The sequence below is a fragment of the Hyperolius riggenbachi genome, chromosome 2 (assembly GCF_040937935.1).
Source record: "Hyperolius riggenbachi isolate aHypRig1 chromosome 2, aHypRig1.pri, whole genome shotgun sequence".
Lineage (NCBI taxonomy): Eukaryota > Metazoa > Chordata > Amphibia > Anura > Hyperoliidae > Hyperolius > Hyperolius riggenbachi.
The window spans coordinates 114,154,494-114,166,842 of record NC_090647.1 but is presented as its reverse complement, the minus strand read 5'-3'; the positions used below and the strand labels follow the sequence as shown (position 1 = coordinate 114,166,842).

Sequence of the window (12,349 nt, the reverse complement as noted above, 5' to 3'; positions counted from 1 at the left end):
GCAGCCATTTTGATTGGCTCCTGACCCCATGATTACTGTGAGCCAATTTGCAGTAATCAAAGGGCTGAATAGGGAGCAGACGGCCATTGGGCCTTAATGGGGCTGAGCCGTCCGGGCTCGAAAGGGTTAATGTAACCTGGAAAGTGTCACAGAAAATATATAAATATTACATAAATACGTAAAAGTCAGCATGCAGAAAAAACACAACAGTTTTTAAGATTCTCATGCAGTTTATTGAAGAGAAAAAGAAAAGACAAGATGTGCAAGCCTGGGATTGGATATTCCAGCAATGCATTATGAAGGGCTTTATATACAACAAACACCCAGAATCCCTGCCTTCCATTACTTTCTGAAACATAGAGAAGCAGGAACTTTCAGATATGGCAATAGCTAAGACCTAACACAGAAGTTTCACTCACACTAACCTAGGTATGTTACAGGAATACACTCAACTGTATCTACATCCATACGTGACACTACCTGTTCTCCGCATGATACATGTCATAGTGTCCTTTTGTTTTCATATATATGGACATTTTCATGGTCCTGTTTCAGAGATAAATGTTGTCAGTGCACCAGATGAACTGGGGGTTTTAGGCTGGCCATACACAGCAAGATTTTGAATGTCAGTTCAAAGAATCTTATCAACACCCAGACAATATCTGGGTTGTCCTATTAGATCTTACAAAATGGAATGGTCCACCAATCTCAAATACAAAATGTTATTGTATACGGCCAGCTTTAGATTATGCCTGACAGGGAAGTATGGGGATGTGTACATTAAAGTCAATTGTATCCCGAGAACAAACAAGGAGAGGAGTGGGATGGTGCACCCAAAGATAATCAGTGAAGCTTCTGTCATTTGAGCAGACTGACAAAGGCACAGTGAAGTTTGGCTTGGAAGAACGGTGACGATTGGCATGACTGTGGTACATCTTAATAGGATTTCTTGACCGAGCTTTGTGATGTAGTGGTTGATACAGCCACTGAACGACCATAATTGCTGCTTGACTGTGACTGACCGGCACTTGATCCACCATATGATGCTCCTCCTCCTACGCTGGCACCTCCATATGATGCTCCTCCTCCTACGCCGGCACCTCCATATGATGCTCCTCCACTTGAACCACCATATGATACTCCTCCACTGGAACTACCATAGGATGCTCCTCCTCCGCTGGCATTACCATAGCTTGCTCCACCTCCATATCCGCCTCCTACTCCACCTCCGTATCCGCCTCCTACTCCACCTCCGTATCCGCCTCCTACTCCACCTCCGTATCCGCCTCCTACTCCACCACCCATGCCTGCTCCTCCACCAGAGTGACTTGAACCTCCGCTGACCACAGCTGGAATTAAAAGAAAGGGTGTTTATAATACTGTGCAAGTGTTTATTCTCATACACTAAACTAGTACAATTAAAAAAATGAAACAAAGAGCTCCTTTTACTTACAGATGCTCACGTTGCTGATGATTTGGCCAGTGATTCTGCAAAGGCAAGGGAAGATCTGATTACAAACTGATCAGCTAAAATACTATTTATGCTATTTTATTTAAATGCGTTGTTGGTATAAACTTAACTGAGAAGAATATAGCAGAAGCCATAATGGACTCCTATTTAAAAATCCAAGTTGCCCAAATCTTTTTCTAATCCTCTATTCATTGATTATCTGACTCAAAACCAGTACATTAGGCCACCATACCTCTTTTATCTGCTCGCTACCCCTTAGACTGCAAACTTGTTCAGGTAGGGGTTTCTCTCTCCAATTGTGTCTTGGTACTGGGTATTTATTGGCCATTTATATGTGCATTGCATTATGCTGTACAACAGTGTACTAACGGTATTGCCCTTGTTCATGCTATGTGCTTGAATTAAAGAGGAATTCTACTGAATATAACATAACTAATAAAGTTGCTTATATTTTTTACAATATTACTTAATAAATTATTTAGTCAGTGTTTGCTCATTGAGAAATCTTTCCATGCTCTTATTTACTTTCTGAAATTTATCACGAGTAGTATCATCTTTACTGCTGGCAAGTGCATCACTGCGGAATGTTTGTCTGTTGTGTGTGTTCTGAAGTGATTAGAAACAACAGCTGGTTTCCCAGAGTTCAATGGGAAAAGAAGGCTGCATAATAAACAGCCTAGGATAAAACATCAGCGGTAGGGAGTTGTTACATACCAATATACAGAAATATATGGCTATAGGAAGTGTTTCTGAGGCTGAAACCAGGATAATTCATGTAACATTGGGTATCCTGAATAATGTATTACATTCTACTATATGGTTCTGGGATTCCTCTTTAAATCATTTCGAAGTGCCATAGAAAATGTTGGTGCTGAATAATAATAATGTATTCAGGATTGTGCATGCTAAATCCATGGTCCAGGTGTGCAGTGCTATTGAAGCTGAAGAATGAGCAATGTAATCATAGCCACTACTGGGACCTTTTTATTAAAGAAATAAAAGTGCAGCTTTAAAAACCACTTCACCTCCCCCAGCACAATATATCTACATCCCTGTATTTACACAAATATAAACACATGTAAACACTTGGTTCTGTTTCTATTTTTAGAACACACTAACTCTGTATGTGGCCAAAAAGTAAAACCACATCTTATTTATTTTCTTTCAAGCAATACAAAACCAGGTGATACTTGTCCTCCGTGGGCAGCTCCATTTCTTAAAGTGCAACTGCAGTGAGAGGTATGTGGAGGCTACCATATTTGTTTACTTTTAAGCAATACCAGTTGCCTAGCTATCCTGCTGATCCTCTCTCTCTAATACTTTTATCCCTACAGCCTGAACAAGCATGCAGCAGATCAGGTGTTTCGAATATTATTGTCAGATCTGACAAGATTAGCTTCATACTTGTTTCAGGTGAGATTCAGACACTACTGCAGTCAAATAGATCAGCAGGGCTGCCAGGCAACTGGTATTGTTTAAAAGGAAGTAAATATGGCAGCCTCCATATACTTCTCGCTTGAGGTTTGCAAGTGTGCAGCAGGCTGTTCTAGCATAGAGTGACAGCAGCTTCTAAACACCTTTTACGTATAAAACTGAATATAATGAGGTGGGAGATGAACTGCACAGCTGAAGAAACAAATGTGCAAACTATTTTCATGCCACACCCTTGTCCCTGCCTCTGTTACTGTGCTTTGTCACAACCTGTAGCCACATGTTTTCTACTATGATGCTGGGAAATGTAGTATGGCCACTATTCTTCATATCTAGGGAGTCATATGATCACTCCTGATTGACCCATCCACTAGCTGAATCTATAGAATTCAGGAGGCTGCTTATACTGCTGCTTTACACAGCATATTTGACTCATGTAATTATCCACCACTTTGCTTCTAAACACTGTTTACACATCCACTATTAGAATTTGCCCAGTTTTGGTTTTAGTCAGGCAGTAGTTTCATATGGAATTAGAATCTTTTACAATGGTACTCTTCATATAACAACATTGTGGCTTTCCAGATTTCTTTTGGATTCTTTGAACATACCTGTCCTCTTCTCCTTCTAGCAGGGTTCTGTATGTGGCAATTTCCATATCAAGAGAGAGCTTGGTACTCATGAGCTCCTGGTAGTCGCGTAGCTGCTTGGCCAGGTCTTCCTTGGCTTTCTGCAAAGCGCTCTCAAGGTCAACCAGTTTCTTCTGGGCATCCTTCAAAGCAAGTTCTCCGCGTTCCTCTGCTTCGGTGATGGAGTGCTGGCAAGTTGCGATCTGAAATTTTAAAAATGCCAGTGGTTTCAATATGTCAGGTCCTACTGAATTACCAATCTATTTAGACTCTTAACTGTATTGATGAATAAGACTTATCTATTATTTATTGTATTTATAAAGCGCCAACATATTACACAGCGCTGGACAATAAATGCATATAATGATACAAAGGCTGACAGATGTAACAAGATTAGACAACATAGGACAAAGCTATACAAGGCAAACAGGGTACAAAATACATGATCATGTGCTTTTGGGCTGGTTAGTTAGGTCCAGTAATACAAGTACAAGGCGGTCATAGGAAAGAAGCACACCATCATGTAGAAAACACTGCCAAAGGTTTACAATCTAAGGGGAGGGGAGGTGGAAACACAAGGTAGGGCTGCAGAATAAGTACTCAGTAAAGAGTTACTGTGTGGTACTGGTAGGGGATGGGTAGGTCATCTTGAAAAGGTGGGTTTTGAGGGCTTGCTTGAATATGTTGAAGGAAGGGGACAAGTCTGGCGGCAGTGGAAGGGAGTTTCAGAGGGTGGGAGCGGCTCTTGAAAAACTCTGCAGGCATGTATGGAAGTGGGAAATGCATGGGGCAGTTAGGCAAAGGTTGTTGGAGGACTGGAGGGGACAGCCTGGTGTATACAAGCTGTGAACAAGCTCCGAGATGTAGTTACGGCAGGTTTTATGCACAGATTTATAGACCAGACATAGAATCATAAAACTCGTCCTGAATCAGATAGGGATTCACTACAGGGATTAACAAAGTGGAGATGTGGATGTGGAGCGGTGAGAAGAATGGATGAATCTGGCAGCCGCATTCATACCTCACTGATGGAGAGGGCAATGCCAGAGGGGGCAATGCAGTTCAAGGGGAGGCCAGACAGAAGGGAGTTGCAGTAATCAAGGTAGGAGGTTCGGGGGTCAGGAAGGGGCGGATCTTGGAGACCTTGGACACTATTTCCATAGTGGTATTTAAGCTTCTATAAGAGATTGTACATTGAATTAAAAGGAAAGTATTACCTGTTTCTTGACATTTTCAATCTCAGATTTCAGTCTCTGGATCAAGCGGTTCAGTTCTGAAATCTCGCTCTTAGTGGTCTTCAGATTGTCTCCTTGTTTTCCAGCTGTACTTTGGAGTTCCCTAAACTAATAAGAAAAAAAGACGTTTCAAAATTAGTCATTTAAAACACAGATAATATAATTAACAGTGAATTGTTTCAATTATAAAACAAAAAAACGAGGTTGGTGTTTTTCAAAGCACCGAGGGATGAAGAATAGATTTACATCTTAAAGTGGGATGAAACTCCATATTAACTGAAAAAAATAAAATAAAAATCATCCAATGAGAAATTACTTATTTAGCCTACCTACTCTGTTGCTTATAGCGTTCACTGTCAGATTTAACCTCCCTGGGTTTTTTTAACCTAATTTTTTTTTTATCATGTAGCTAGGCTAGCGCTAGCTACATGATTCCCCTCTCCCTGCGGTGTTCCCTACCCTCTTCGATCGCCGCCGGCGATCAAGCTCATCAGGAAATCCCGTTCAGAATGGGATTTCCTGTAGGGTTTCCCCCGTCACCATGGCGACGAACGGAATGACGTCATCGATGTTGTTACGTCACAGGGAGTCCCGATCCACCCCATAGCGCAGCCTGGCGGCGATTGGCCAGGCTGCGCACAGGGTCTGCGCTGCGGGGAGGGGGCCCTCTTTCACATCGGGTAGCGGCGGATCGGCGGTGAGCGGCAGCGATCGGAGAAACACGCAGCTAACAAAGTGCGTGTTTCAAAAAAAAATTATTCAAATCGGCCCACCAGGGCCTGAGCAATCCACCTCGGCGTTACTGTTTAAAACAACTGGCTATGGCATGGGGCATTTTAAGATTCTGCATAATCTGTATGCAATACAGCAGGAAAAACCTCTAAAAATCAATATTACCTTTCCCTAACTTTGCCAGAGGCAACTATCCCCCATTCTTATCCAGTCCGGAGAAAGCGCCAGGAGAATGGTGAACAGAGTCCACTACGGTGGAACCCTTGTTTCTTCACACTATAGACCTCTTAAAGGGAACCTGAAGTGACAGGTATATGGAGGCTGCCATATTTATCACCTTTTAAACAATACCAGTTTCATGGTGTCCATGTGATCTATTTGGCTGCAGCAGTATCTGAATCACACACCTGAATCAAGAATGCAGCTAACCTCATTAGATTTTTGTCATGCTTGTTTTGGGTCTATGGCAAAAAAAGTATTAAAGGGAGGAGATCAGCAGGGCTGCCTAGCCACTGGCATTGTTTAATATGCAATAACTATGCCAGCCTCCATACCCCTCTCGCTTCAGGTTCCTTTCAACTTATTCATAAATGAAAATTTATGAAAAAAGGCAAGTAATATCAGAATGTATCTAATTTGTAACAATTATTTTATTATTATTTCTTGAATATGCATTGATTACCATTTCCAATGTATCTAATTTGCATTCATTATTTTATTATTTTTTCTTGAATATGCATTGATTACCATCCTTTAAAATAAGTACTATACAGAAAAGATGGGAGAAGGATGACAATACATAAGCAAAGTTTAGTGTCTTCTACTCTTGATGTGTAAAAATGACCCTGTTAATTTCTTAGATACTGCTGAAACTGGGTAGCTGGATTTTTATAGCAGATTATATCACACTGTATTATTAAAGGTATTGTTACAGTTCACTAAAATAATTGTAGACAGACCTAAGCAAGGTTAGAACTGTAAGAAGAACTTCTTTTATTATTGTCTGGGCTAGTACATCTGTTTACTGTCCCTTTTTGACACCTGTTCTGTAGTTAAGAAAACCCTTCACTTCCTGTTCGGGTTGGCAGGTGTCACAGGAAACAGGAAGTATATGGAAGGTGCACACACAGACAACAATAAAGACAGACTTATGTTTAAACTCTTGCCCACTATACCCAACGCTATTAAAAAAAAAAAAAAAGTTCATATATTATACTACAGTCTATTATGCAAAACCCTACATAAAATCAAGAATTATATCTAATTACAGGTAAATCTATGTGCAATACAATATGGCCTATCAATTACCATGCTGTGCGGGACAGGTTCTATTAATTAAACATTTCATAACATATTTCCTAAGTCTAAACTTGCATTGGCACTATATCTCTGCAAAGTAAAGGGTGTGATATAATTATCTGTTAAAAGTTTCGATATACATGCATAAGCAAATAGATTCAACTTACTCTGTTGGCAAATGCCATTTCGGATTCAACCCTGGCTCTCTCTGCAATTTCTTCATATTGTTTCCTGACTTCTCTCATCATGTCATCTAAGTTCAAGTCACGGTTATTGTCCATGGATAGGATAACAGAGGTGTCCTCAACTCCTCCTTGTACATTTTGAAGTTCCTGCAAATTGTAAAGACAGTGCATGGTCAGCAACACCATGAATGGAATTAAGTAATCCAACTGTAAATCCTAGTATGTACAACCTAATGCTGGGTACACACTATGAGATTTTATGGTCGATTTACTGTCAGATCGATTATTTCCAACATGTTCGGTTTGCTTTCCGATCGATTTCTAGGCATTTTCCGATCGATTTCTGTTAACTTCAATAGGAAATCGATCGGAAAATGCTCGGAAATCGGAAAGCAAATCGAACATGTTGGAAATAATCGATCTGACAGTAAATCGACCATAAAATCTCATAGTGTGTACCCAGCATAAGATCAAGACCCCAACTGGTGTTTCATAATAATTTTTCATAGCTCGCAGTTGTTTTTTGGATCCACATGGTGTGTTGGGTAGGCATAGGCTATATATCAGGCCATATACCAGGTGATCAAGGCATCCAGTAAGACAACTCCACCACCACCATTGGTTTCCAGAGTCCACCTGCTCAACCTAGTGAGCAGTTGACCTGGGCATTATGGGAAAGCCCACCGAACCCACTAAATTTCTGGTACTTGGTTTGGTCTGAACTGAATTGAATGACCAAATTTTATGATGAGTTTGACTTCAAAGCAAGTCCTAACAGCATTACTAGTGCTAACCACTGAGCCAGAATCCTCCATGTGCAACTAAACCATAACATTCTGAAAATACAAAAAAATTTCACTGTGTGAAGAAGTGGCTGTGTTTGATAATGTCTAAAGTGAGAGCTGTTAGAGGTTAAACAATATTATTAGCTAAACTGCAGTATAGTAAAGCAACCACATGATGTCACTGTCTGTAAAATGATGCAGTAATCTCTATGGTATTGTGATTTACTGTATTCATTATGTGTTCCTGTTCTAAGTAAGCTGCAGTACCTGATGGTGGTGTATGTTTTATCTCTGCACATTTTTCTTCAGTTAAGTGTTCTAACTTGTTATACTTGGTGCCTATGTGCGTGTATCTACCACTCTGCTCCATCAAGAGCAACTACATTTTCTATCAGTTGTCTAATAACATGTATTCTAGATATTAGCAAAAGTGTTAACTGTATAATGTTTTTTCTCATGCTATCTTCATTATGATCAGAAATAAAGCAGAATTACTTACAGCTGCATAGAGGGTCCTCAGGAAGTTAATTTCTTCTGTGATGGTATCCACCTTGGCCTCCAAATCTACCTTAGCCATGTATGCAGTATCCACATCCTGTAATAGAGAAGCATAAAACACTCAGATCATTGATCTCAAGTTCCCAAAAAAATGTGTTTGATAGTTTTCTACAACACTAACATCCGCAGTGCACATTAAGAATGCTGATTTCATCGGCTATTTACCTACAACATTAGGTTCACTTAAAAACAGCATTTACTGGTCTTTATCTAGAATACATCTATCTACCCCTAAAACTTTAGTTTCACCTTGGAGGTAGATTTCAGTGTTCTCTAGCCAGAACACTTAAGTATACATTTGTTTACAAAAAAGACTGACATTGATCTCCTTTTGGACAATTAAAATGACTAGAGAACATCTGGTGTCAACAAGATACATCTAGAACCTGGGTTCTGAACATGTTCTCAACACACGGAATGCGTTTCCTAGAGGGGAATGATGCTGAATATTTTAGAAGCATGTCTCACCTTCTTAAGCACCACAAATTCGTTTTCTGCTGCTGTGCGCTTATTGATTTCATCTTCGTATCTGAAAGAGCGTAACAAAGAAATTAAAGATCTGATGCACTTTTTGTTTCATCTTTGTGACAGCATGGAATTTGTTCACATGAATAACATATACAGACAGATATTAAGTTATACATACTTCTTCTTGTATTCTTCTACCAATTCTTGCATGTTCTTCAGCTCATTCTCAAGACGGGCTTTTTCACTTGTGATACTGTCTAACTGCTTCCTCAAACTGCTTATGAAAGCCTCAAACAAAGGATCCAAGTTGGGTTTTTTGGAGCCACCTTTGTGTCCTTGTTCTTGTAAAAGCTGCCATTTTGTCTCAAGTACCTTATTTTGCTGTTCCAGGAACCTAACCTATAGCCAGAATGATATACTTAGTGTCCACAGGCAGGCTAAAAAAAACCACAAACATGCAAAACAAAATCTCAAAACAAGTCTTACCTTATCAATGAAAGTAGCGAATTTGTTGTTCAGGACCTTGATCTGCTCCCTTTCTTCAGTTTTCACTTTTTGGATGTTTGGATCTATATCTACCTTTAGTGGCTGCAAAAGGCTTTGGTTGATGGTAACTTCCTGGATTCCACCAGGAGGACAGACGGGGAAGCTCTGGTCTCCTCCAGGCATGCCAATTCCGCCAGGTCTTCCGCCAAATCCTCCTGCACCACCAAATCCTCCTGCACCACCAAATCCTGCACCACCCATTCCTCCTGCACCGCCAAATCCTCCTGCACCACCACCAAATCCTACTGCACCACCACCAAATCCTCCTGCTCCACTACCAAATCCTCGTGCACCACCACCACCAAATCCTCCTGCAACACTACCAAATCCACCTGCAGCACCATGACGTGACTGACCATGAATACTTGCAGGAATTGCAGATCTCCTAACTCCACCAAGGTTGGTGAGGCTTTGTGATCCAAAGCCACCAGAACGAGAGCCACCTGTTCTTCCTCCACCAACAGAACAGACACTAAAGCCCCTGCTGCTGCTTTGTCCACCACCACCAATTAAACTTTGCTTTTGCCTGTGGGCCATTTTTGTTTCTGAAGGATGAAGCTGGAACTTGGAAGGGAGCAAGAGAAACAGATAAGACGAAGGAGACGAAGGGCCCCTTTGCACTGGAAAAGACAAAGGTCTCCCTTTTTATGTGTTTGAAAGGTTTGGGCTTGGTTGCAAGGGTGTTAGGAGGCCAGTTTCATGCAATAGTGGGTTTGGCTGAGCTGGCACCAACCCATCAATCTGCTAAACTGATCACACCTATGGGAAGTATAACTTTGTTTATAGTGTTTAATTTATTTCATTAATCTATTTCTGTGTACCTACTGGTGAAGATGCTAGCAGCCTGACAATCATACATTAATTAATTTGTGCCCTATTTTCTTCTAAACGGCTACATTACAAATCAGCCTTTAGGGATTTATTGAAGCTTTCTCACGATTATTAAAGCACTGCTGCACTTGTTGTAGGATGTTAACATACAGGTGATACAGGTGAACCTAACGATTAAAAGAAGATATCTGTGTTAGTGACATGCATATGCTGATAGAAATTCTGTTGATAAATTAGATTGCTTTAACCTGCTTATGCAACAACTGGCATACATTATTTTCTCTTAGTGATTGTGATTTTATTTATTTCGTACAAGATACTACTTGTACTACAGTTTAAGATTCTACCAATGTACACTGTTTAACAAAGTTTTCTTGTGCTTATAGACTGTTACACTGTTAATTCTGACTGTTACTAACAGTTAAATCTACGGTGTGTCTGATTTATCAAGAGAGGTGCAATTAAGGGCCCGTTTCCACTAGAAGCGGTGTGATGCGACTACATAGCCGCGTCGTACCGCGGGTGTCCGGAACCCAATGCACGGCAATGGGACAGTTTCCATTGCGTGCTGAGCAATCCGAGAATCTGCAGCATGCTGCAGATTCTCGCACGGGCCGCATCTACCCCCTCCATACACTTCCTGATCGAGAGATGCGGAAGTGATGCGATTCGGCTAGGTAGCCGCACTCGCATCACTTGTTAGTGGAAACTGGCCCTAAACTGGAGTAAAGCTTGACCTATAACCTACAGTAAGGCCTGGGACCCACTAGCAGCTCTTTTCTAATCGCTTGTGATTTAAAAAAAACTCTTGCTAATGTTATGATATGGGGGATTTTAAAAACATCCCAGCCGAAAGGCGACATAGACATATATCAGGCGATGATGGGCAGATTCGACCAAGAGACAAATCTCTCCCTGATCGAATCTGATTGGAGTAATTTGTCACCGAAGGCCGATTTCCTAATCGATTTCAGCATGAAATCTCTCAGGAATTGGCCACATCTGCCGCCTTGCCACTGTTTCCTATAGTATAAATGTGCATGTATGTGTTTATACAGTACATGACTTGTCCTGTGTCACAATGCCAGTCCGTCTTCAAACTCCGTCACTCTTCCATTAGCCCTATACACGCCTCCGGCGTGGTGCGTGTTTGAGAGCAGCGGATTTGGAAGATGGACGGACACTGCGACAAAGGACAGGTAATGTATAAATGCACACATGTACATTTACACACTAGCATTTGTCTCTCATCCCGATAGCCCTCACCTGATTGAGCATCCGATCGAGCAAGTCAGTCCTACATCTTGCAGCATGTCTGACAGATACACGTAACCAATTTTGGCCCGAAATTGGACGCATCATCCATTAATTACAGTGGTCTGTACCAATGAATTGTAACTTTTTTTTACATAGTTGTAACTTTAACAATAGATGATTAAAGTTGAGTACACAAGTACAATAACTGTCTCTTATAGGGATCAGAACAATACTGTATCCTTCAGACAACAGTTTGGTGCTGAGTGCTGTACAGATATGTCACTAAGCTACAGCTGAGCTGATCAAAGTGTATTGTTGCTATGTAGGGTGGTGCAACTTCCAGGGAGTAATGCAAGTGTACCCACGCTAGATTCTTGGCCAAGACAACTCCGACCAGTCATGTCTGCCGAGCTCCATCTAGCATGTGTACAAGGCTTAAGATATATCGGTCAGGACTGAGATATTTGTCTACTTACTTTTTTTTTCTTTTTGCTACAATAGGAATCTAACTGCTCATGAGGAAAATATTTTGTACTGAAAAGGTTAGTTGCCTGATAGTAAGGCCTCTTTCACATTAGGACATTGCATCTTGATGCAACGTTAAAGTCGCAACGCAATGCCCCCCCAAAAAGTTGCAACGTAATGCCCCGTTATGGTCGCATACAGTAGAGCATACAGGCAATGAAAAGTATGTTTCCAAGTCATTACTGAGCATGTGCAAACAGTCCAACGCAGCTAATAACGTGTATAACGCACAGCAAGCAGTACTTTCACTTAACGTGCAGCGTTAGTCACCAACGCAACGTGTGCACTGTGAATGGGGCATTGATTTTTCATTGCAGTCAGTTATTCTGTGTTGAATGTTGTTTTAACATACGATTTTAATGTCACACAGTGAAAGAGGCCTTAAAGGACTTACGAG

General features: G+C 41.0%; 1 protein-coding gene across 1 annotated transcript; it reads right to left on the bottom strand.

The window, feature by feature from the left end:
• Window positions 1–210: 210 nt before the first annotated feature.
• Window positions 211–9,970, bottom strand: LOC137545708 (keratin, type II cytoskeletal 1-like). The gene is made up of 9 exons (XM_068267242.1): window positions 9,280–9,970; window positions 8,972–9,192; window positions 8,794–8,854; window positions 8,267–8,362; window positions 6,965–7,129; window positions 4,749–4,874; window positions 3,514–3,734; window positions 1,454–1,488; window positions 211–1,349 (listed from the first exon to the last, which is right to left on the bottom strand). The coding sequence occupies exons 1-9, from the start codon at window positions 9,874–9,876 to the stop codon at window positions 937–939; spliced, it is 1,935 nt and encodes a 644-aa protein (XP_068123343.1). The 5' UTR covers window positions 9,877–9,970; the 3' UTR covers window positions 211–936.
• Window positions 9,971–12,349: the final 2,379 nt, after the last annotated feature.